General features: G+C 39.0%; 1 protein-coding gene across 22 annotated transcripts in view; it reads right to left on the bottom strand.

Moving 5' to 3' along the window:
• BCLAF3 (BCLAF1 and THRAP3 family member 3) overlaps nt 1–27307 on the bottom strand; it is a 60132-nt gene that overhangs the window by 7168 nt on the left and 25657 nt on the right. For 16 of the 22 annotated variants that reach the window (XM_085008703.1, XM_085008696.1, XM_085008707.1 and 13 more), the window contains 6 exons: nt 26034–26148; nt 25259–25322; nt 23666–23781; nt 9041–9155; nt 6798–6896; nt 3498–3653 (listed from right to left, as the gene is read on the bottom strand). In XM_085008703.1, coding sequence (XP_084864829.1) covers nt 3498–3653; nt 6798–6896; nt 9041–9155; nt 23666–23781; nt 25259–25322; nt 26034–26148 — 665 coding nt within the window. Of the gene's footprint in view, nt 1–3497; nt 3654–6797; nt 6897–9040; nt 9156–23665; nt 23782–25258; nt 25323–26033; nt 26149–26750; nt 26838–27307 lie in introns of all 22 variants that reach the window. The other 6 variants (XM_085008711.1, XM_085008708.1, XM_085008710.1 and 3 more) reach the window with 2 other exon arrangements.

The following is a 27307-nucleotide window of genomic DNA, read 5'->3' on the forward strand; positions in this document are numbered from 1 at the left end:
TATCCACGGGAAGAGCTCTGGTAGGCCTCTAGCTGCCAGGCACCTGGGGACTGCTGCAGAATTTAGGATGCCGAGGAACTCCATGTTTTCCTGACCAAATGCACAATGGCTAACAGTTTTTCAGAAGCAATATTCCTAGAGGGGGCTTCATGAATTCTGAATAGGTTTTTTTTTTTTTTTGTCCTAGTCTGGTACATGGTCAGACACTCAAGAGTTTCTGAAAACTTCCTATGATGAGCAGAGAATATCTATCTCCCAGGAGCACTTATGAATGAGAATGGATAATAGACATGTCTCCCACCCCATCATCTTCCAGCTCAAGCACAGAATCCAAGAGAAAGGCAATAAAGAAAATGGAATTTGGCTGCCCAAATGGGATTAATATGACAAGTGCCTGAAGAACGAGGAGGAAGCATTTTAACTCCGTACTTTCCTAATACTGCTTGGGGATCTTACTACCTTGTAAGGCAGCTGGGGAGCTAATGCAGTGTTACTGAAGCCACGATTGTTCTGGCAAGCAGACAAGGGGTTACATTAGGAACACACCTAGGATGCCCCCCACCCCTCCCTGAGGCTCTTCGGTGTTGGAGACAACAGCACATGTCTGATGCCGCAGTAATCAAATTGCACAACAGATGCACATCACAAGAACTTTAAGCCATGAATGATTAGCTCGGACATTTCAATACGGTCGGGGAGTGGAAAGTCCAGACAAGATCAATCTAAACTTTTCTGGCAACTAGGAGGCATGTGAAAACACACAGGTTCATATCTAATTTCAGGTTCAAGAAGTTCTAGGACACCTGGATTAATTAACCATGTGTCCTTATTAATCTAGCTGGTAGTCTAATACTGAAAACAATAACTCCCTAATAGGGCAAAAAAAACCAAAGCAGCGGACAGATGCTGCCCAGACTAAGGTTTCTCTCCAGGGCAGGACTTTCAAAGTTTCCCCACAATGCTAAAGCTTGGGGTAAAGCGACATTGGAAGATACCACAGACTCCAGGCCCTCACCTCTTTTCTTTAGGGCATGAAAGCCAAGGTAGAATGGAGTAATAGGTCTAAATAGTCTGTACATATGGAATGGGGTTCCAGAGTAGCACAATACTACTGGGACAGCTCTAAAGGAAGTAAGCCTTAAGTACCTTAGCTCAGACCTCGGCGGAACCAGAGCTGCTGCAATGCCTCACTCCTTTCTCTAAAGGTTAGGAGAGTGGAGCCCAACTGTTAAAAGCAGAGTACCCGATTTCATGCCATGGTCATATAGGTGGGCCTTGTTCAAATACAAATCTATACAGAGCCTGGCTATGGCTTGCTTATAGGCACTGACAGTAACCAGGCAACAAAAGCTCATCTGAGAGCAGCTACAACACAAACATATATGAAGTAGCATCCAGAATGGCAGGCCCAAGATAAAGAGTAAGAGACACTGGTTTTTAAAAAATCTAGGGTGTAGGATTTCTAAAGCACTCAGTTGGCAGTGAAAGGCAAGAGGAAGGTGAGGCCATTATCTGCCTGGGACCCTAAGTGTAACTGATGATATAAAAGCCTAGACTCTAAAGACTGGAGACCCATAGCAGGTTGTGGCTCTTTCTAGGAAATACTTGTGATGTCCTAAGGTGAAGGTTTGATATCTGGTTTCTTTGTGCTGTAAAGTGAGGCTGGTGGGCAATGCGGTCTGAAAGAACTGGGTGGCCAGCAGGAATGGGGCATGCCGAGGCAAAAAAAAAAAAAAAAAAAAAAAAAATGAAATGGAACAAGTTCAATGAGCATACAGAAACTGGAGGCTGAGGCAGACAGTCAAGTGAACACTCCGGAGCCCCAAATCATCTAAAAATAACAGAGGTAAAAATGGAGTTAAATGAAATGAATACCCAAAGTTCAGCACAGAGCTAACAGAAAAGAAACACACAGTATGTGTACGTGAAACCCAACCTTCAAATTGAGGCAAAGGCTTGCCTCAGCCTTCTTCCTCGAGTAGGAATCAATGATCACCTTCCTTGAGAATAGTCAAGCTGCCACCTGTGATTGCGGCCAAACACCTAGATTTGCTGCAAAGAAACTTGCCATATGAGACAGAAGAGAAACAGCACCTTGATCCAAGAGAGAGAGGTATATGACAGGGTAAAAAGACTCCAATGGTGACAGCTTTCATAACACCAAGAGAGAGACACCCAGTGAAATTAAAAACTTCTTCTAAGCTACTCAGTTAAAATTGAGGTGTTAGAAAGATTAAAGAAGATATTTTATTCAACTCTAAAACTTCAAAAAAAAATCAGTTGTCAACTCCATTCTACTGGTCCATCTTTTGGAAAACAAGTTTTATCAAAATCACTAAGAAAGCTCAGTGTAAAGGCTTCACAAGCATGACTATGTATGGGAACACTGAAGGTTAGAAAATTTATAAAACCACAATTGGACTATTTGATAGCAACACTAGATACATGTCTACTTCTCAGAAGAAAATATCAGCCCAAAATTATTAACAAAAATGAGTTAAAAAACTAACAAATATGTGTTACTTAATGGATATAATGTTACTGTTACAATATAAATATAATTTGTAGACGTTAATTTTATATCATATTTATGCTACATTTTTCAAATACCAACATGGTAAATTTAAATAAAATCAATCCACATCTAAAAGAGTACACAAGGAGTTCCTGTGGTGGCTCAGCAGCAACGAACCAGAGTAGTCTCAATGAGGACGCAGGTTTGACCCCTGGCCTTGCTCATCGGGTTAAATGATCTGGTGTTGCTGTGAGCTGTGGTGTAGGTCGCAGACGGGGCTCGGATCTGGCACTGCTGTGGCATAGGCTGGCAGCTACAGCTCCAATTCGATCCCTAGCCTGGGTACTTCCATGTGCTGTGGGTGCGGCCCTATAAAGACAAAAAAAAAAAAAGAGTACACAATTCAAATTATCAAGTAATGAAACTTTTTATTAAGTCTTAGCATATAACGGTAATGGTTGCACAGCATTGTGAATGTAATTAATCCACTGAATTGTACAAAGATGGTTAAAATGGCAAATTTTATATGTTGTATATATTTTATTACAACTAAAAAACACAAATGAATGGGGAAAAAAAAGTTAGTGTATCCTGCAATTAGTACCCTTTTTATGTATTCAGTTCAGTATTTTTTGGTACCTAGAAAATTCACACTGTGTAAGGCTAAAATAGATCAGGTAAAAGTCTTCACCTGAATGTCCATTTCAAAGATTAACCATACAACAGAAATTCTAACGCAAAAAGTTCAAACAGCTGGTATATGCAAAGTATTTGAGGTACAACAGCTAAGGTGTTTTTTAAGATTAGACGGTCTCACAACTCCATTACCATTACTCCTTTCAATTTTTCAACTATCATGCAATAAGAACACTGATATCTAGGTTGCCCCTTAATTCAAAATTAAATTAAAAACCAAATTTACAGATACTTTAGGAGTTCAAGAGTCACTCAACACATTTTAAATGATCATAATCCAACTAACCTTTTTTTTCCTCAGTAATCTTTCTCTGAATTTATTAGTGATAAATCCCCTTGGACCAGCGAACCGTAAACGCTGATATTTAGCCTGAATGTACAAGCTCTTCTGTACTAGGCCTGATTTATATTGAGGCTGAAATCTGCCACCTCTAAAGTTGGTCTGTAAAGGAAAAAATAATTAAATGTTAAAACTACAGTTCCAAATCTATTTTATTAGTATAAGAAATGGAAAAACGTCTGGACGCAGAGCTTCTCTTAATTCTAGATACTACAGATATTTAAAGGGAAAAAAGCTAATGATGATAATAAAGTATGCTTTCCTCAAACTAGCTTCCTAGTGTGCTTTATACAATGATAACTTAAAAATACTTTAGATAAAATGAATTCTAAAAACTGTTAAGTTAAAAAACTTGGAAATTCTTGGGAGTTCCCGTTGTGGCTGAGTAGGTTAAGGACCTGATGATGGTTCTGTGAGGATGCAGGTTTGATTCTTGGCCTTTTTCAGTGGGTGAAGGATCCAGTGTTGCCGAAAGCTGCAGTGTAGGTCGCATATGCAGCTCGGATCTGGTGTTGCCATGGCTGTGGCGCAGGCTGGCAGCTGATGCTCCAGTTCCACCCGTGGCCTGGGAACTCCTATATGCTGCAGGCGTAGCTGTAAAAAGGAAAAAAAAAAAGTTTGAAATTCTTGAAATTTATCATGCTAAGAAAAATACAACTTTAAAAACCTCTAATGAGCTAAAATTATCCTTTCGATTCATAGTGAAATATAGCAAATACCAAATGGGCAAGGAAAGGCATTAAGTATCAACATCTATTAAAGAATCAAAACGTCTATTCTTGTCAGTACTTTTGAGCCAATCTTTCTTTACCATACAAAAAATCTCATTACAGATGAGAGCTATACTTAAAAAGACATTTCTTGACCTGCATACTGCCCAGTATTACGGTAGACATAAGAGGACAATGAATATCTGTGGGTGTCCCATGTGGGAAATGTACAATGGTATATTACCAAGGACTAATTATAAAAACTTAAGTAGATTCCTCTTTTCACAATAGTTTAACAAATGGATATATTATGCATAATGATGCACCTAAGTCTACAAAAAAAGTATTTATGTCAGGCCTCTTTTGAATTATTTTCTAAAGGCTACAAACATTTTCAGGTAGAACAGAATTATAATAAGACTATCATCTGATTATATGTTAATGTTAAAACTATCTGCACAAAAGATACATCAGAACTAATCTTGAGATTTACATTGTCCATTTTCACATTATCTAATAAGGTGATTACTATCTGGCTGTGAATTAGTCCAATTCATGTAAAAAGTAAATTTTAATGAAATAGCTCCTTATCTTAGGAAGGATTATTTCTTCCTCCTACTCTAAGAATTGTGAATTTCTGGACAACTACATAACATTTCACAGCTTTAAATGACTGGTCAAAAGGAAAGATTATTGTATATATTTTGAAAAACATTTTTTAAATGATTTAATGTTAAAGAACTTTCCCTTAAGGAGAAGGGGTAACAGGAAATGGATCTTTTTTTTTTTTTTAAGGGCCACACCTGTGGATATGGAGGTTCCCAGGCTAGGGGTTGAATCGGAGCTGTAGCCATCAGCCTATGCCAGAGCCACAGCAACGTGGGATCTGAGCCGCGTCTGCAACCCATACCACAGCTCATGGCAACGCTGGATCCTTAACCTACTGAGTGAGGCCAGGGATCAAACCTGCGTCCTCATGGATGCTAATCAGGTTTGTTAACCACTAAGCCATGATGGGAACTCCAAAATAGATCTTTTAACAGTCTTAGAAAAGTTATTACAATTGACTATATGTGATCCACGAGAAGAGCAACATGTAGGAAACATTTAAATCTACACTGTCTCTAAATTATGCAGACATTATATTTTTAGCTGATTTTATGCCTCACTACTCAAGAGATTAAAAGATGGTATAAAACATGTTTATACATTCCATGGCCATAGCTATTTCTGAAAACCTAATGTCACACATGTTTTCAGGTATATGAACCACTGGCTAAAAATATTATCCATGCAATGGCTACAAATAGTGTTACTCCCAGTGGGGGGAAAAAAAAACCTTTTTAAAAAAACATTTAAAAATTTCGACTCTCAAGAAGCCAAGGTATTAACAGAGGATCACTCAAGCACCCTCCTAGTCTGTGGTTTGGAGATCGTTTATACCACCTTTCTGCTCATATTAACCTCCTCCTAATGAGCCTACTACTCTAGCCACCCTGCTAGCTACTTTCACCAAAAAAAACTCAGATTCTTTCCTTTTCTTTTTTTTTGGGGGGGGGGCAAGAGATACCATTAAGTGGAAAAATATGAAAAAGGATGTATTATAAGCAGAAAATTCTGTCAAAATGGATTTTTAAAGCACCTCAACTTCTGAGAGCGAGAAGAGAGAAATACAATACTTTGCACTATAATTCTTATTCCATATGTTTTGGGGAGGAAGGATTCTGGATAATCAAACATGTTGGTTAATTAAAAGTATCACTGACATCAGACACAGCTGTAAAATAATTAGAATGGAATGAAATATGTTTTAACAAAGCTCGCTGGACCAGAATCTCTGATGATCTAAAGGGCCTCTGGGAATTGTGGGTCTATAGGCAGCATTTTTCAATCAGTGAATCCTGGAGAAGGCTCTATAGCTTTGCACTTAAATCTTAGAGGTAAAGGTGCAGGCTTAAAGGGAGTGTCTGGGACCTTGGCTGTATCCCCACCTAGAGCCACTCCATCTGGATCTACTTCATGTATTTGAGTTTCCATGTAATATTTGAAAAAGGGTTCTGTTGGTTAAAAAAAAAAAATTAAAAAATCAAGTCCTTAGAGAAGAGGTCATCATTGATTACAGTTAACTACAAATGTTTGGAAATACTAATTTATAGCTACTATTTGAAATACCACAAAATAGCTTTTAATATACTAACACTTAAAATGTAATATTCAGGGAGTTCCCGTCATGGTGCAGTGGTTAACGAATCCGACTAGGAACCATGAGGTTGCGGGTTCGGTCCCTGCCCTTGCTCAGTGGGTTAACGATCCGGCGTTGCCGTGAGCTGTGGTGTAGGTTGCAGACGCGGCTCGGATCCCGCATTGCTGTGGCTGTGGCGTAGGCCGGCGGCTACAGCTCCGATTCGACCCCTAGCCTGGGAATCTCCATATGCCGCGGGAGCGGCCCAAGAAACAGCAAAAAGACAAAAAAAAAAAAGAAATATTCAAAGCATATACCCAAAGCTAGAATTAGATGGAAAGTAACATTCAATACCTTAAAAGGTCTTCTAAAGCCTCTTGTGTTTTGATGGTTTCCCTCAACTCCAAATGGTTTGTGAGTAACGACATCTTTTCTCTGTATAGTATGATAATTCTACATGAAAAAAGTATTAGTATGGATTAATACACTTTAAGTTTTTATTTTTGAAAATTCATTTTACCATTCAAAAAACACACGTTTGGAGTTTCCTTGTGGCAGAGTGGGTTAAGAATCCAGTGTTGTCACTTCAGGGGCTTGGATCACTGCTGCGGCATGGGTTCGATCCCTGGCACATGTTTTAAATGCATAGTATTAAGAACATGAAACACAGAGGATGCAGCTTAGGTATACAAACATACACACATCTTCATGTAACCCACGCTAGTTTGTGAGGCAACAAAATACATACTCTTATATAACACAGAGGGTAACTTTTAGAAAATGGACTGTAAATCTAGTATTTATTTAGGCATCCAGAAGAGAAACAAACTCATTATTACTAGGAGTTGCTGAAGAGTTCCCACTGTCTGAAAACACAAATTCTCAATGCTGCAGGAGGCAGTTTTGCTGACTCAGCTAACTGCTTTGAATAGATGCTCCTGCCATGACTAGGAAAGTATCAGAAGGCAGAGTATTAAGACTGTAACTACAAAGAACCTGTAGCCTTTGATGGGAACAGAAAAGATGGGGCCATTTCTTTTTTTTTTTTTTTTTTTTGCCATTTCTTGGGCTGCTCCCGCGGCATATGGAGGTTCCCAGGCTAGGGGTCGAATCGGAGCTGTAGCCGCCGGCCTACGCCACAGCCACAGCAATGCGGGATCCGAGCCGCGTCTGCGACCTACACCACAGCTCATGGCAACGCCGGATCCTTAACCCACTGAGCAAGGGCAGGGACCGAACCCGCAACCTCATGGTTCCTAGTTGGAGTCGTTAACCACTGCGCCATGATGGGAACTCCCAGATGGGGCCATTTCTGAAGACAGTTTCTTTTCCAAAAGCAATAGTCTTATAACCTTCTATTTATTCCACTTGCTATTGCGTCTGTACTTCTCACACATCTTCCTCTTTCATACTTTTATTTCTCTTCCCAGTTTAATAAAAGTCATAAAAAACCCTTTTCCTAGCAGTCATCTTGAATTTATGCGAAGTCTATATACATGAATGAGTGCATAAAGACACATGGGAGACCCTGAGAGGGAGGGGATGTACTTTGAACATGAAGGGATGTGCTACTGGGGGCCAGTGAGAAGACTGTACCAGGCAGCTTCTGGCCAGGCTCCCAATCATCTCCACCTTCTAGTATCCAGGCCCTGTGTTACCCTGTTCAAGTGTGGGCTGTATCTAGTGACTTGCTTCTCACAAACAGAGTATGGCTGAAGTGATGGGATGTCACTTCTGAGATTAGGTTACAAATAGACTCAGGCTTCCATCTTTCTTGCTGTTGCTTGCTCTTACGGAAGCCAACTGCCATTTTGTGAACTGCCCTACGAAAAGGCAAATCTTTAGAAACAGAAAATAATTTAGTTGTTAGCTAGGGGTGGAAACAGGGAATAACTGAACAGGCCTGACGGCTCTATTTAGGGTCATGATAATGTTATACGACTGGATTATAGTGATGATTATACATCTTGGTAAATTTATTTTAAAAAATCATTAAATTGTACACCTTACATGGGTGAATTTTATGGTATGTAAATTATGCCTTAATACAGCTGTGCCCCCAAAACTTAAGAAAGCTGGTACTATAAAACATGCAATAAAATCCGGAGTTCCCGTCGTGGCGCAGTGGTTAATGAATCCAACTAGGAACCATGAGGTTGTGGGTTCGATCCCTGGCCTTGCTCAATGGGTTAAGGATCTGGCGTTGCCGTGAGCTGTGGTGTAGGTCGCAGATGCGGCTCGGATCCCACGTTGCTGTGGCTCCAGTGTAGGCCAGTGGCTACAGCTCTGATTGGACGCCTAGCCTGGGAATCTCCATATGCCGCGGGAGTAGCCCTAGAAAAGGCAAAAAGACAAAAAATAAAATAAGTAAAATAAAAATAAAAACCTGCTCAATCGAATGAGATGATCATTTCTTACATCATAATAACCGTAAGCCTCAAAAGAATCTTAACAATGGACAACAGAATCATAAAACTTACTTAATGACCAGTTACAAACATTATGGAAAATAGTGGTAGTCCCTGTGCATATAGGTATATGTGAAAAGGAAAATGGAATGTACCAAAAAATTACAAAATTAAGAAGTGCAATCTTACCAAGTAAGGTTTCTGAATAAATTTTCTAAAATTTGATTTTACAAAACATGTAGGTTTTTGGAACCCATCAATATGAGTATTCTTCAACCTTGAAAAATTGGAATGCTGATCACTCCTAATAAAAATTAAAGAGAAAATAAGAATCTTTTATTAGTTTATATCTATCCAACAAATAAACAAGAGAAATCAAATTACATCCTTCGGAGACAATTAAAGCAGCACAACAGCAAAAAAAAAAAAAAGTCAATGATCTATTGCCACTAAAATTACAAATAACAGTCATCAAGGCTAAAACCTTTACTTTTCAACAAACATTATTTGGCAAAGTTGGAAGTTAACAGCAGGGGTAAAAACAAATTCCCAGGACCAAGATTCTCAACCTGGAGTCCAAGGACAGTCTTCCTAGGGCTGTAACCCTGGAGCCACATGTAGAACGAGGGAAGATAGCCACGCCCTTAAGCCTTTGGCTGCACTGGAGAGCTGCCCTTGCCAACAGACTCACTGGCTGAAGTTCCAGAGAGGAGGTGTGTGACTGCCACAGGCCTGCTCACTGGCAGAGGTGGGGCCTCTGACACTGCTGGGCAACAGCAGCAAAGGATGTCTCCCTTCTCCTGCCTCAGCAAGGTTCAGAGGCCACCAAGGGCTCATCCCGGGCTGCCCTACCTGGGAGGGAGGTCCTTCCTCGGGCTTCTCCTCTGAGCCTGGGGCCTCATTTCCACAACCCTCAGAGAGCCCTCTCCTGTCACATCTCACCTCCCCCACAGTACTCTTCAGACGCTTCCTGCTCTGTGGTGAACAAACAGCTCACTGCCTTGGCCCTGCTGCATCTCTCCCACAGGGCCCCCACTGACAGGGGGACAAAATCCACATTCCTCATCACTGACCCCCAAGGCTCTTCCTGCTTTCTCCTTGCTGCCCTGGCTGGCTGCTTCATTCCAATCTCCCCAATACCCACACTGAACTTTGGGAACATGAGCTACAGGCGGTGCCTGCCACATGCCACCATCTCTTCTGCTTCTGCACATTTGCCCATGTAGTTCTTTCTGTTGTAATTTCCTTCCAACTTAGATCAACCATGAGACTTAGCCCCATTTGCAGCTATTCCAAGAAGGCTTTCCCAGACTCCTCTGAGGCAGATTAGGTACCCATGCTAAGTATACATGTAGCACTCTGGGGTCTTCACACGTATCACCCATGTTTGTAACTGCTGGTGCCTCTGTCTCACTGAACAAGGCACAGTCCCTTCAGGCGAGGCACTGTGGATGGTCTGCTCTGTGGTCCCAGCTCTAACCCGAGAATCTGACATGGAATAGCCACTCAGAATTTTCTGAAGTGTTAAAAAACCTCCCCAAGAGTTCCCCGGTGCTCTAGCGCTTAGGACTTGGCACTTTCACCACTGCAGCTCAGGCTCGATCCCTGGTCTGGGAAGTGAGATCCCATATCAAGCCACTGCATGCTGTAGCCAAAAAAAAAAAAAAACCAAACCAAACCATAAAAACCAAAATACCACATTCTGTCAAAATGCTCCTAATATGATACTAAGTCAAAAAAGTAGGGTGCAAAGTCGTATACTGAGGATAAGTTCACTTACTTAAAATATATACATATATGTCTAGAAGAAAACAAATGCTAAGAAATGTACCAAATATTAACAGTGATCATTTCTGACTGGTGAAATTAAAAATGCCTTATATTTTTGTTTTTATATTTTACTATATTTTTCCAAATGTTCACCATTCGCATGTACTACTACTTCTATAAACAAAAATAAAAATTAAAATATTTTATTATTTATTTTTTTTCCTTTTTTTTAGGCCCGCACCCAGGGCATATGGAAGCTACACCACAGCCACAGCGACGAGGATCCAAGCCGCATCTGCAACCTATACCACAGCTCACGGCAATGCCAGAACTCCAGCTGAGTGGGGCCAGGGATCGAACCTGAGTCATCATGGTTACTAGTCTGATTCGTTTCAGCTGAGCCACAAGGGGAACTCCTATTTTAATTTTTTTAGGGCCTCACCTAAAAAAAGTTTCTAGGCTAGGGGTCGAATTGAAGCTGCAGCTGGTGGCTTATGCCACAGCCACAACAACATGGGATCCTTAATCCACTGAGCGAGGCCAGGGATCAAACCTGCATCTTCATGTATATTAGTTGGGTTCATTACCACTGAGCCATGACAGGTACTCCAACAATGGATTTTTTAAAAATCCTCTTTGCAAAGCATATATCTGATAAAGGAGTAGTACCCAGAATATCTAAAGAACTCTTACACCTCAATAATAAAAATATGATAATACAATTTAAAAATGGGTTAAGGATTTGAATAGCTATTTCTCCAAAGAAGACACACCAAAAGCATATAAAAAGATGCTCAACATCATTAGTCATTAGAAAAATGAAAATCAGGAGTTCCTGTTGTGGCTCAGCAGAAAGGAATCTGACTATAACCATGAAGACGCAGGTTAAATCCCTGGCCTTGCTCAGGGGGTTAAGAATCCTACACTGCTGTGAGCTGTGGTGTAAGTCACAGACTTGGCTCAGAGCTGGTGTTGCTGTGGCTGTGGTGTAGGCTGGCAGCTGCAGCTCCGATTCAACCCTAGCCTGGGAACCTCCATGTGCTGCAGGTGTGGCCCTAAAAAGATAAAAAAAAGAAAAAGAAAAATGAAAATCAAAACTACAAGATACTAGATGGGATTAAGATGGCAGAATAAGAGGACTGGAGCTCACCTTCTCATAAGAACAACAAAATTAGAACCAAATGCTGAACAACCTTCAACCAAATGGACTGTAAGCATTCAAAAAGATATCCTACTCCATAAGACAAAGAGGATGCCACATCAAGATGCTAAGAGGGGTGATTACACGATATAAGCAACCCCATACCCTCTGGGTGGGTAGCCCACAGACTGGAAAGTAACTATCACAGAGACTCACCTACAGGAGCGAAAGTTCTGAGCCCCACGTCAGGTTCCCACACCTGGGGATCTGCCATTGGGAGAAAGAGCCCCCAGAGCATCTGGCATTGAAGGCCAGTGGGGCCTGTGCACAGGAGCTCCACAGGACTGGGGGAAATGGAGACCTCATTCCTGAAAGGTGCACACAGACTTTCATGTGCATTGGGTCCCAAGGCAAAGCAGAGGCTCCATAGGAAACTGGGTGGGACCTGGCTGCAGTTCTTGGACGATCTCCTGGGAAAACAGGGGGTGACTGTGGCTTGTTGTGGGGGAAGGACATTGGAGCAAAGCTCTTGGGAATATTCATCAGTGTGTGTTCCTCTAGAGGTGGCCATTTGGAGAAAATCTGGCTCCACCCATCAGCACTGAGAAGACCCAGTCTGAACAATAATCCAGGTGTGATCATAACCCCACCCATCAGTAAACAGGCTGCCTAAAGACTCCCAAGGCACACAGCTGCCTATAATCTCAACCAGAGATAAAGCCCCACCCACCAGAGAGATAGGAATCAGCCCCACCTACCAGTGGGCAGGCACCAGTTCCTCCCATCAGGAAGCCTACAGAAAGCCCCTATACCAACTTCAGCCAAAAGAGGTCCAGACATCAGAAGTAACAGAGGCTACAACTCTATTGTCTGCAAAAAGGTCACCACAATAAAAATCTATAAAAATGAAAAGACAGAGAACTATAACTCAGATAAGGGATAAAGAAAAAACCCCAGAAAAATAGCTAAGTGGTCTGGAGATTATCAGCCCCCAGGAAAAAGACTTTAGACTGATGATGCTGAAGATGATGCAAGACATTGGAAATAAACCTGAGGCAAAGAATGATAATTTACAGCAAACATTGAGCAAAGAGATAAGATTTAAAACTTAAGAAGAAACGCAAAATATAGCAACAGAAATAAAAAATTCATTAGAAGCAACCAACAGCAGAATACAAGAGGCAGAAGAACAAATAAGTGAGGTGGAGGACAGACTAGTGGAAATCACTGATGTGGAACAGAAGAGAGAAAAAAGATTGAAAAGAAATGAAGACAGTCTAAGGGAATTCTGGGACAATGTTAAACGCACCAGTATCCATATTATAGGGATGACAGAAAGAGAATAGAGAGAGAAAGGGACAGAAAAAATATTCGAAGAGATAATAGCTGAAAACTTCCCTACCATGGGAACCACTTACTCAAATCTGGGAAGCCCAACGAGTACCATAAAAAATAAACCCAAAGAGGAACACCCCAAGACACATATTAATCAAACTGACCAAAATTAAAGACAAAGAAAACACTGAAAGCAGCTAGGGAAAAGAAACAAATAACATACAAGGGAACCTGACAAAGTTATTGGCAGATTTTTCAGCAGAAACTCTGCAGGGAAGAAGGCAGTGGCACGATATACTTAACGTGATGAAAGGAAAAAACCTCCAACCAAGATTACTTTACCCAGCAAGGCTCTCATTCAGATTTGAAGGAGAAATCAGAAGATTTACACACAAGCAAAAGCTAAGAGAATTCAGCAACACTAAACCAGCTTTACAACGAATATTAAAGGAACTTCTCTAGGCAGAAAAGAAAAGGCCATAACTAAAAACAAAAATACCACAAATGACAAGACTCACCAGTAAAAGCATATATACAGTAAACATAGGCAATCATCCATGCACAAATACACTACCAAAATCAGAAATCATGAGAAGAGGAGAGTACAAATGCAGGACACTGAAGATGCACTTGCAATTAAGAGAACAACAACTTCAAATAATCTCGTATATTATATAGACTCCAATATCAAAACTTCAGGGTAACTGCAAACCAAAAATCTACAATTGATATAAACACAAATAAGAAAAATCAACTCAAATACAACACTAAAGATAGTCATCAAACCACAAAAGGTGAGAACAAGAGAAGAAAGGAAGAAAAAAGAGCAAGAAAAACAAATCCAATTGTTAATAAATTGGCAATAAGAACATACATATCAATAATCACCTCAAATGTAAATGGACATAGACTGGCTGAATGGATACAAAAGCAAGATCAGTGTATATGCTGTCTTCCAGAGACTCACTTCACTTCTAGGGACACATACAAATTGAAAGTGAGAGGATGGAAGAAAATATTCCATTCAAACAGGAATCAAAAGAAAGCTGGGGTAGCAATACTCATATTAGAAAAAACAGACCTAAAAATAAAGAATATTATAAGAGACGAAGAAGGACATTACATAATGGTCAAAGGATCAATCCAAGAAGAAGATATAACAATTGTAAATATATATGCACCCAACATAAGATCACCTCAATATATAAGGTAACTGCTAACAACCTTAAAAGGAGAAACTGACATAAGACAGTAACAGTGGGGGACTTTAACACCCCACTTACAGCAATGGACAGATCATCCAGACAGAAAATCAACAAGGAAATACAGGCCCTGAATGAAGCATTAGACCAGATGGACTTAATAGGTATTTACAGGATATTCCATCCAAAAGCCACAGAATACACATACTTCTCAAGTGCACATGGAATATTCTCTAGGATTGATCATATTCTGGGCCACATATCAAGCCTCAGTTAACTTTAAGAAAATTGAAATCACATCAAGCATCTTTTCCAACCACAATGCTATATGACTAGAAATCAACAGGAAAAAACTGCAAAAAATATAAACACATGGAGACTAAACAGCATGCTACTAAACAACCAATGGATCACTGAAGAAATCAAAGAGGAAATTAAAAAACACCTAGAAGCAAATGACAACAAAGATACAACACTCCAAAACCTATGGGATGCAGCAAAAGCGGTTCTAAGTGGGAAGTTTATAGCAATACAAGCCTCCCTCAGGAAACAAACAAACAAAAAAAAATCTCAATTAATAAAAAAGACAAAACCTAAAGTTAGCAGAAAGAAAGAAATCATAAAGATCAGAGCAGAAATCAATGAAATAGAAACGAAGAAAACCATAGAAAAGATCAATGAAACGAAATGCTGGTTCTTTGAAAAGATCAACAAAATTGATAAACCTCTAGCCAGACTTATCAATAAAAAAGGAGAGGACTCAAATCAATAAAATTAGAAATGAAAAAGGAGAAGTTACAAGGGACATCACAGAAATGCAAAGGATCATGAGAGACTACTAACGGACAAATTCTTAGAAAAGTACAATCTTTCAAGACTAAATCAAGATGAAATTTAAAAAAATGAATGGACCAATCACAACTACAGAAATTGAAACTGTGATTAGAAAACTTCCAACAAACAAAAGTCCAGGACCTGATGGTTTCACAGGCAAATTCTATCAACATGTAGAGACTAGCTAACACCTATCCTTCTGAAACTATTCCAAAAAACTGCAGAGGAAGGAACACTCTGAAACCCATTCTATGAGGCCACCATCGCCCTGATACCAAAACCAGACAAAGATACCACACCACAAAAAAAGAAAATTACAGGCAAATTTCACTGATGAACATTGATGCAAAAATTCTCAACAACATACTAGCAAACCAAATCCAACAATACATTAAAAGGATTGTACATCATGATCAAGTGGGATTTATCCCAGGGATGCAAGGATTCTTCAATATCTACAAATCCATCAGTGTGATACACCACACTAACAAACTGAAGAATAAAAACCATATGATCCTTTCAAAAGATGCAGGAAAAAACCTTTGACAAAATCTAACACCCATTACTGATAAAAATCCTTCAGAAAGTGGGCATAGAGGGAAACTACCTCAACATAATAAAGGCCATATATGACAAGCCCAGAGCTAACATCACTCTCAATAGTGAAAAGCTAAAAGAATTCCTGCTGAGATAAGCAACAAGAGAAGGATATCCACTCTCACCACTACTATTCTACATAATTTTGGAAGTCCTAGCCATGGCAATCAGAGAAGAAAAAGAAATAAAAGGAATCCAAATTGGAAGGGAAGAAGTAAAACTATCACTGTTTGCAGATGACATGATACTATACCTAGAAAATCCTAAAGATGCTACCAGAAAACTGTTAGAGCTCATCTACAAATGAATTTGGCAAAGTCGCAGGATACAAAATGAATACACAGAAATCAACTGCATTTCTACATACTAACAATGAAAGATCAGAAAGAGAAATTAGGGAAACAATCCTGTTTACCATCGCATCAAAAAGAATAAAATACTTAGGAATAAACTGAAAACTAGAAGACACTGATGAAAGAAATAAAAGATGACACAAACAGATGGAAAGACATACCATGCTCTTGGACTGGAAGAATCAATATAAACAAAATGACTATACTACCCAAGGCAATCTACAGATTCAATGCAATCCCTAGCCAATTATCAAAGACATTTTTCACAAAACTAGAACAAAATATTTTAAAGTTTATTTGGAAGCACAAAGGATCCAGAATAGCCAAAGCCATACTGAGAAAGAAAAATGGAGCTGAAGGAATCAGACTCCCTGACTTCAGACTATACTACAAAGCTAAAGTCATCAAAACTGGATGGTACTGGCACAAAGACAGAAATATACATCTTTGGAAGAGGATAGAAAGCCCAGAATTCAACCCACACACCTACAGCCAACTCATCTATGACAAAGGAGGCAAGAATATCCAATGGAGAAAGGACAGCCCCTTCAATAAGTGGCGCTAGAAAAACTGGACAGCCACATGTAAAAGAATGAAATTGAAACACTTCCTAACCATATACAACAATAAACTCAAAATGGATTAAAGATCTAAATATAAGACCAGATGCTATAAAACTCTTAGAGGAAAACATAAGCCAAACACTCTCTGACATAAACGACAACAACATCTTTTCAGATTCATCTCCTAGAGTAATGACAATAAAAACAAAAATAAACAAATGGAACTTTTTAACCTAAAAGTTTCTGCACAGCAAAGGAAACCCTAAACAAAACGAAAAGACAACCCACAGAATGGGAGAAAATCTTTGCAAATGAAGCAATTGACAAGGGATTAACCTCCAACATTTATAAACACCTTCTGCAGCTCAATGTCAAAAAAAAAAAAACAAAAAAACAAAAAAACAAAACAACCCCATCCAAAAATGGGCAGAAGATCTAAACAGACAATTCTCCAAAGAAGACATACAGATGGCCAAAAAACACATGAAAAGACGTTCAACATCACTCATTAGTAGAGAAATGCAAATCAAAACCACTAGGAGGTCTCACCTTACACCAGCCAGAATGGCCAGCATCAAAAAGTCTATGAACAATAAGTGCTAGAGAGGGGGTGGAGAAAAAAGAACCCTAGTACGCTGTTGGTGGGATTGTCAATTGGTGCAACCACTGTGGAAAACAGTATGGTGATTCCTCAGAAAACTAAAAATAGAATTGTCATTTGATCCAGCAATCCCACTCCTGGGCATCTATCCAAAGAAAACCATGACTCGAAAAGACAAATGTACTCCAATGTTCACTGCAACACTATATACAATAGCCAAGACACGGAAGTAACCTAAATGTCCATCGACAGAGGAGTGGATAAAGAAGGTGTGGTACATACACACAATGGAATATTACTCAGCCATTAAAAGGAATGAAATAGTGGCATTTGCAGCAACATGTACAGACCTAGAAATGATCATGCTAAGTGAAGTCAGTCAGACGGTGAGACACCAACATCATATGCTATCACTTACATGTGGAATCTAAAAAAAGGACGCAATGAACTTCTTTTCAGAGCAGATACTGATCCACAAACTTCGAAAAACTTATGATTTCCAAATGAGACAGGTTGAGGGGTGAGGGGATGCACTGGGGGTTTGGGATGGAAATGCTGTAAAATTGGGTTGTGATGATCATTGTACAACTATAAATGTAATAAAATTCATTAATTAAAAAAACAACAGCTAAAAAAACCCCCCCAAAACTAGAAGATACTATTTAAAACTCACTACAATGGCTAAAATCAAAAAGATGACAATGTCAGTGTTCATAACAGCATTACTCACAATAGCCAAAAGACAGAAGGAACCCATATGTCAAAAGAAAAAGGAAGAAACAAAATGTGATATATCCACACCATGGAATATTATTCAACCTTATAAAAGAATAAATTACTTTAATGGAATACTGAAAAATGATATGACTGGATGAAAACATTATACCAGGTGAAATAAGAATGCAGAAGGACAATTACTATGTGAGTCTACTTATATATGTATGAAGTATTCAGAACAGGAAAATTCATAAAGATGGAGAGAAAAGAGGCTATCAGGGGCTGGGAGTGGGGGTGGGGGATTGGGAGTTACTCTTTAGTTGATGCTGAGTTCCTGTTTGAGAGCATGAGAAAGTTCTGGAGGTGGGTACTGGTGATGGTTGTAAATACATTATGAATGTATTTAATGTCAATAAACTGTATACTTAAAATGGTTAAAATGCGAAAATGTATGATAGGTATAGTTTATCAAAACAAAAAAATTTAAAACCTTCGGATGTTCAAGTTAAAGAATCCACTTCCCAGCCTCCCTGCAGCTAGGTATGGCTATGAGAGTAAATTCTGACCTATGTTGCTAAAGCATCATGTATAAATTCTAGGAAAACTTTAAAGAACAGGCTAGATAGAATGCAAACATGATGGCTAGGGCACATATGCCCATCTTGGACCATGAGGAAGACACATGCAGAGGCCATCTGAGGAGCATGATCCCAGGAGCCTAATTCCCTAATGTGTCCACCCTCCCATGCTTTGACTTCCTGGCTCTGACTTTTTTGTAGAAGAGAAAGAGATCTTTTTTTTTTTTTTCCCCCACCTCTTACAGTCCATTCTCCATCCAGAAACCACAGTGGTCCTTTTAAAATTTAAATGAGATTATGTTTCTTCTTGGGTTAGAATCCAAACCATTTTCTAATCTCACTCAGAGTAAATTACAAAGTCTTCATGTCTTTCAAGGCCCTTTGAGATTTGGCCTCACCTACTAACTTCCTTCTTCACTGTTAGAACCTCACTGGCCCCTTTTCTATTCCTTAAATAAGAGCAAGCATGATCCTGCCTCAGGAACTTTGCATTTGCGATTTCCTCTCCTGAAATACTCTCCCCTCAAAAAAAAAACCAATGGCTAACTCCCTGGCTCACATCCCTGCTCAATTTTTTTTTGAATCGTAACAGTATTGCATAAATAAAGTCACAGTACACATATCACTCTATCAAAGGTCCTCTTGTGCCTTACTTTTCACCCATCACTCACCAACATGTAGTACCATTACATTTTAAGTCCCATAAGGGCTTTGTGTAAGCTTTTTCATTGTATCCCCAGCGCTTAGGACACTTACTAGAACATAGACATTAATACATAAATATTTGTTGAATATATGAATAAAAGATCTTTATAAAGTTGACTCTAGTTCAGTACAGATTACAGATTGTGACAATAGCAAAAATAAAAACTGATGATTTCTATAACCTGCCTAGCTGAAAAGAAAAATCTACATGGTGTGATGTTCTCTTGAAGTCTATGTATCAGTAGACTGTTTTTTTCAAAGCTGCTTTACAACACACACATACCATGTCCATGTAATACAGCACCTAAATAACACTGTAGGGAACTTAGTAATGCTTGTGACAAGACGAAGAAATAGAGTGTCAGGAGAAGCATGGAGATTTTGGGGTAAGAGGCTGGTCAGAAGTGGTAAAAAATAGAGAACAAAAGGGTCTTAGAGAAGACACAGAATACCCTGGTTTGAGGCTTGCTTGGGAAAGATTCTAAGGTATTGAGGAATAAAAAGCGATCCAGATCTAAACACATAACAATTTCATTATCTTCTGTCCTGTCTACACCTTTGGAAAGTCTTCATTCATTCACCAATGATGAATGGAGCCCATGACAAGGGTGACCAAACACAGATGCAGAGCCTGCATATAACTATTAAAGAAAAAAAAATCACAAAGGTGGAAAATAGCAACATCCTGTGACTTATGATTTCATCATATTTCTTTTGAATTTCTATGGAAATCTATACACTGACTTGTTTAAAAAGGTTTATGAAAAATAGAAGTTCTCATCATGGCTCAGCAGAAACGAATCTGACTAGGAACCATGAGGTTGCAGGTTCAGTCCCTGGCTTCGCTCAGTGAGTTAAGGATCCAGCGTTGCCGTGAGCTGTGGTGTAGGTCACGGGCATGGCTTGGATCTTGCATAGCTGTGGTTGTGGTGTGGGCGGGCAGCTGTAGCTCTAATTAGACCCCTAGTCTAGGAAACTCCATATGCCGCGGGTGCAGCTCTAAAAAAAAAAAAAAAAAAGCAAGAAAGAAAAATATTAATAAGGTCAATTTTGATAAGTTGAATTTTTAAGATAAAAGGATAAAATGTTTTTCTTACGTTAACAAGGAAAATGAATTAGGATAAAGTGAGCGATTAAAGGTTGTACGTCATTTTTTTTTCCTTTTTATGGCCTCACCCACAGCATATGGAAGTTCCAGAGCTAGGGGTTGCATTGGAGATGCAGCTGAGGCCTATACCGCATTGGTGACCTACAACGTGGCGTGTAGCAATGCCATATCCTTAACCCACTGAGCAAGGCCAGGGATCAAATCCGCATCCTCACAAAGACAATGTCTGGTCCTTAACCCTCTGAGCCGCAATGGGAACTCCCTCATTTTTTTTAAAAAAGGATGAACAATAATAAGTGCTGGTGAGGATGTGTTGAAAATGGAACCCTTACACACTGCTGGTGGGAATGTACAACAGTACAACCACTGTGGTAACAGTCTGGAAGTTCACCAAAAAGTTAAACATAGTTATCATATGAACCAGCAATTCCAATCCTGAGTATATACAGAAGAGAAGTGAAAACATATGGACACAAAAAACTTGCATACAGATGTTCACAGCACCATCACAATAGCCAAAAAGGGGAAACAACCCAAATATCCATCAACCAGTGAATGGTTAAACAAAATGTGGTATATCCATACAATGGAATATTATTTAAACATAAAAGGAATATTCATGCTACAATATGGAGGAACATTAAAAACATTATGCTACATGAAAGAAGCTAGTCATAAAAGGTCACATATTATATGACTGTAATAATATATCAAGAATAGGCAAATCCAGGAGTTCCACTGTGGTGCAATGGGTTAAGGATCCAGCAATGCCACTGCAGCAGCTTGGGTCGCTGCTGTAGCACAGGTTTGATACCTGGCCTGGGAACTTCCACATGCCATGGATGTGCCCCCTACCCCTCAAAAAAGATCAGAGGCAAATCCACACAAACAGAAGGAGATGAGTCACTGCCAGGAGCTAGATAAGAGAGAGAAACAGGAAGTGACAAATACCTGTATAGGGTTTCTTTTTGGGGTGATGAAAATGTTTTGAAATTAGATAGTGGTGATAGTTGTACAACTTTGAGGGACTACTAAAAACACTGACTTTTTCACTTTCAAAGGATGAATTTTATGGTAGTAATATATCAATTTAAAAAAATCCTCATGGCTTCGCTATGCCATACCAGCCACCCAATATAAATAATACAGTTCAACAGACTAAACAAAAGACACTCTGCAAGAAGACACTGCTGCATGCTACACCATCCTCAGAGCTAACATTAATACTTAACACTGACCAGCTACTCTGTACCTTACATGCATCATTTAATCTTCACCACCATCATGAGGTAAGTATAATTCTTATCTCTATTTTTACAGCTGAGGGAAGTAACTTGACCAAGGTCAGTCACAGAGCTAGGTGTCTACAGAGCCAGGGACTGAACTCAGGTATAACTTCACTGCTCAAGCTCTTTATCACCTCAAAGGGTGAAGATATATTCTGAAGCCTTACATGGTCTTTATAATATGTGGAGTATCTTAAATCGGTTTTTAAAAACCCTCTTTCTTGGGAGTTCCCATTGTGGCGCAGTGGAAAGGAATCCAACTAGTATCCATGAGGATGCAGGCTCGATCCCTGGCCTCGCTCAGTGGGTTAAGGATCTGGTATTGCTGTGAGCTGTGGTATCGGTCACAGACATGGCTCGGATCCCGTGTTGCTGTGGCTGTGGCTGTCGCATATGCCGGCAGCTGTAGCTCCAATTTGACCCCTAGCCTGCAAACTTCCATATGCTGCAGGTGTGGCCCTAAAAAGCAAAAAACAAAATAAAACAAAACAAACAAAACAAAACAAAACAACAACAACAAAACCCCATACCTCTTTCCTGGTACACTGAGTTTCTTATACTTGCTAAGTCAAGAAAAGCACAAAAGAGAACTTGTGTCACTAAAGAACACAGTCATTTCAGGTCTTATTAAGAAACTGGAGACTTTCACCCAAGAAGGGACAAGATTTTAATTATTTTGTTTTCAATTGCTTTATATGCCTCAACACACAGTTTTACTATCCCTTTTAATTAGTCCCAAACTTATTGTCAGAATCAGGTTCAGTCTTTATTTATTTATTTATTTTTTTGCTTTTTGCCATTTTTCTTGGGCCGCTCCCGCGGCATATGGAGGTTCCCAGGCTAGGGGTTGAATCAGAGCTGTAGCCACCGGCCTATGCCAGAGCCACAGCAACGCGGGATCCGAGCCGCGTCTTCAACCTACACCACAGCTCACGGCAACGCCAGATCCTTAACCCACTGAGCAAGGGCAGGGATCGAACCTGCAACCTCATGGTTCCTAGTCGGATTCGTTAACCACTGCGCCATGACGGGAACTCCAGGTTCAGTCTTTAAACAAGCTCCATGTACCTTGACCTAGTTAGCCATAGACAGGACTTAAAAGTCTAGTCAAACATCTCAATATTTGAAACTAAGGGCTATGGAAAGAGAATTAGCACTGGCCCTTCCCATTCATACATTCCAACTTTCTGGGACATCCAAATAGTTTGAGGACCCTTGCATGAATTGGAAATTTTTCCCATTCAGTTATATTTCATAATCATATGGGGTCCCAGAGTTGCCATGAGTTCTACATAGTTCTCAGAACTGGAGATAAATCGGGATCAATCCAGAATGCTCATGGCCCCTAAAGAGAGGTACAGAGTTGGGAAGGAAAAAATCTACCAAAAATCAATTTGCCATGCATGGCACAAGAACTTTGTATGTGCCAATTCATTTAATATTTCTAACCTCTCTATCAGAAACCGATTATTCTATTCTCATTTTATGGAGGAAAAGGCTCCAGACATTAGGCAAATTAGCCCAGGAGAAAACATCTTGTGAACTGGCAGAGGTACGATTCAAACTCAGGTCTCCTCTACATTTCTACTACACCTGCCTCTGTTTCATGGACACACAGCCACAAAGAGTTCTGAAAGAGAACAGCACTGACCTCAGCAAATTCTGCAATATTCAAAGAATACCGAAATCTAAAGGGCAGAATGTGTCAGAGTTTCATTCAGCTTGAGGCAAGTAGTCCCTAAATATTTTTGGTCTTGGCTCCTGCTAATACTCACAAAACTGCCACACTTCTCTCTAGACTACAAAGACCTCAAATACTCAGCTTCCCCATAATTTTTGTTGTTTCAATCAAACAGCATATGAGGATAACTTTGAAACATTTTATTAGGTTTCACTTAAACATATAAAAATAGATTTGAAGGATTAAATCCCTACACTAAAGTGAAAATTATCATCACACACAAAAAACTAAACATGTATGCAAAAACTCTCTGATAAAAGGATGTTTTTCATCTACTGATTACCTCTCTGCAGCACTAGCTATGTGAAAAATGTGCTCATCTTCATTCTGTAACCGTTCTTTTCTCCTTCTTTCAATGTCATGTCGTAGGTCATTTGGATCTATTATTTTGACCAGAGTCTGAGGAATTTTGACAGAAGACAAACCATTCACATTATTGTTAGTTGCGCAAAGACCATATATAACAAGAACCGTAAGAAAAAGTCCTAAATAAGTTATCTTGTACTCATCCTGCTAATGGTGGTATATGATGAAAATACTTTGAGATGAAACTGACAATACACAGTCAGAAAAGTTCATAACATTGAACCAGAAATTCCACTTTTGGAACTCTATACACAAAGTCATTTACTCAAGTATATCCAAAATGTTGTATTTTAAAAATAACAAAAAAATGAAAGTAACTTAAGAGTGAAAAAATATTTAAAGGGGAATGGAAGAATAATTTTGTGGTAAGCTTAAGTCATAGGACTAATGTATAAACATTTAAATTATGATAATATAGATTATGTGGAAGTAAACCTGGAAAACCACTTACTAAAAAAAGCTAATTAAAACTTACAAAGCTTCAATTAAAAGGGTCATTGGGAGTTCAGAGATTTTACATAAAAGGAATGTTATTATAGATTAAGTAAAAAGAAAAAGCATCCAAAACTGCATTTACTCTGACAGTGATGATGTTAAAATGCCAGAAGTAAGACTGCAAGGAAAGACAATCAAATAATATTTTGTGTTAAGTGGCTGAATTAGAGGTGATTTTTTAAAAATCCTCAAATTTCCTGTAAGCTTATTATAGTACTTCAATGAGTAGATATTTTCTGAAAATATCGTTTTCAACAAACTAACCTATCTCCATAAATTCAATAAAATTGTAACCATTCACAAGTGAAAAAATTATTTATATATTCTATCACAAATGCATTAAAATCTCTCCTCTAGAAAACCTCTTCACTCTCAATGAATAAATTAGCAGTTCTTTCAGAACTTGATATACTTTTAAAACCAGAGCCAGTTTTTTTTTCCCCCACCAGCTAGTTAAGATAGTTTTTCTAATTAGCAAAGTAATGGGAGTGGGGTTGAGGGGAGGTGGTGGGAGTGGGAAAAATTTTTTAATTCAGTATTATTTTAATTATTTTGCTAGTTCGTATTTCATAGAATCTTTCATACATTCCTTGGAAAACAGAAGGGCAGTATCAAATGAAACTAGGTTCTCTGCATTCATTCCACATACAACTTAAAAATATATCCCACATGACTGGTTTGGAAAAAATAGGTATCAAACATATTTTCTGCGAGCTTTACAGTATGAAGTTTTGGAATGGATATTGAACACCATAATTTTACAGCAATTTTACAAAGCTGTTACCCTCTAGGGATTGTCTCTCTTAGGGAATATTTTTGTCTTTTGCCATTGTTCTCTCTATAACCTAGTTGATAACTAGAATCACTTGGAGAGCTTTATAATTTCAGATTCCTGGGTCTCAATGATTCTTTCTCATCTGCTTTAACTACCTTTTTTACTCCTGGTCACCAGTTTCCTTTCCCATTAGTATACCAACAATAAGATAATCTCTCATCAAAAATTATATTCACTTACCTGTTCTGAATCATATACCATAGTTTGTTTACTCTGAAGCTCAGCCAAAGACATATCTATTCTCCTAAAATAATAAAGGCACATTACAATTAAATAATTATGTTATTCACTAATACCTTGATCCATTACTACAGAATGGAATTTGAAATAAAGCTGGTATGTCTTGGAAGAAGAAAAAGAACCCTGCTACCAGGTAGTTTTTGCATCTACATGGCACTCTCCCAGGGCATACATGTCCTGTAAACAACATCACAGTGACGCCTTAGTGGTTCTCAAATCACTAGTCTGTGTAACCTTAAACTTGGCTTCGGTGATCTACTGCATTCTAACATTGATTGCACTCAGCTCACAAGACAGGGCGCACCACCTGGTCGGACAGGTGCCAGTAGAAGAAGACATATGTTTTCATCCGGCTGCCCTCAGAACAGCCATTTCTGACCACATGAAGCGACCCATGATTTCAATGGCTCGACAACTGTCATTCATTCTTCCGTGATAACTTCAGTAGGCAATTACTATAGACACAGCAGAATCAAAGTTAGGTAGGTAAATATTTCCAAGGTCCTACACATTTAAACAATGCTAGTCATAGCTTCAATACAGCCTGGTCTATCAAAGTGGACTGGCCCAGTACCTGCTTGGGTTAGTCCTGTTTTTAGGCAGGAAATGCACTCCGAGAATCTACAGCAAGCCCAGGAGGCAGACAGCACCTTCCCACATGTGTTCTGAGGCTTATTCCCATGAATTAAATGGGCATACAGCGATCAGTCATTACCTGTGAATTTCTGGATCTGAGTTCAATTTAATTTCATTTACATCTGCAGCTTGTGTATCTTGCATTTGTGAGAAACGCTCATGTAGAGTAATTTTGGGTGATGGAAAATAATTTGCTGAAAGAGGAAACAAATAGTTTTATCTCAGTGTAAAACTGATTTCACTTAAAAGCTTATATATAAGCAAAGGAAGAAAGGACTATAAAAAATACCCGACCTGTTTTCTCTTAAAATATATATGGGACCTAAACTTATTCCACAGACTGATTTGCAGTGTTCATCATACTCTTCCCAGGCCCAAGCAATAGTAAACAGATTTATGCATCCAGCACCCAAGGATTCTGTTCCCATTTGACATGCCTGCTTACTTGTCAGGGGTAAAAGACAATGGCTCTCTCAAAGTATGCCCTTTCTCTTCCAAGGTAAGATCTTACTACTTTGGGGAAGTAAAGCTGGTACAGAGCTCTACAGTTCACCTACAGTTAAAAATACCTCCAAAAACAACCCTGAAACATCCAAACAATTCTGAACAAATGCTAAATGTCATGCTTAGATATCACAGAAGGCCTCCCAATGTCATTCAACTTTAATTAACATTAACTGAAGTTCATGAAGACATTCTGAAAATGGCTATCCTCAGGCTTGTGAGAGAATCAAGAGAAAGATAAAACACTTGACCCATGAGAACGCTACATAAGTAATCCTTTTCCCTAACTTACTGTTCCTGTTCTGGGACAATCTCCTGGATTTTTCTGCAATACCAGCTCCCTTTCTGCCAAGAACCACACTTCCTTTGAGTGAGAGGGCTGGAATTGAGAAGGTGAACTGTTTCAGACAAACTGCATGCTTTAAAGTAAATATATGTCTTCTTAGTTTGAGGGATGCAGAGAACATAATTCACTTCCAAAATATATTTTATGAAGGTAAAAAAGATTAACATAATTATTTAGTAAGAAGCATAAAATTTTGAAATTCTCCAAAGTCTCCAGTGTATAACACACACAATTGCCTTATTTATGCGGCATCAATAAGGAAAGTTATTTTACATGACTGAATTTGCCAATTAGTGGAAACTGGCCAGAGGCAAAAACAAAGCACAACAACTCAGCGTAAATCTTTAAAGTACTTATTATGCAACTACCTGATGTCATAAAGTAAAACACAGAGAACTGGAATCTTTTACTGATCGCTTAGCATCACCCTCATGGCACAAAGCCCCAGGAATGCGCTCCGGGGTTTTAAGAATATGACCAAATGACCCATACTTCCAGATTTC

Source organism: Sus scrofa, chromosome X (genome assembly GCF_054392235.1).
Source record: "Sus scrofa isolate SSC_HxYL_T2T_F1_AM1 chromosome X, Sscrofa_HxYL_maternal_Yorkshire_Landrace_v2.0, whole genome shotgun sequence".
NCBI classification, from domain to species: Eukaryota; Metazoa; Chordata; class Mammalia; order Artiodactyla; family Suidae; genus Sus; species Sus scrofa.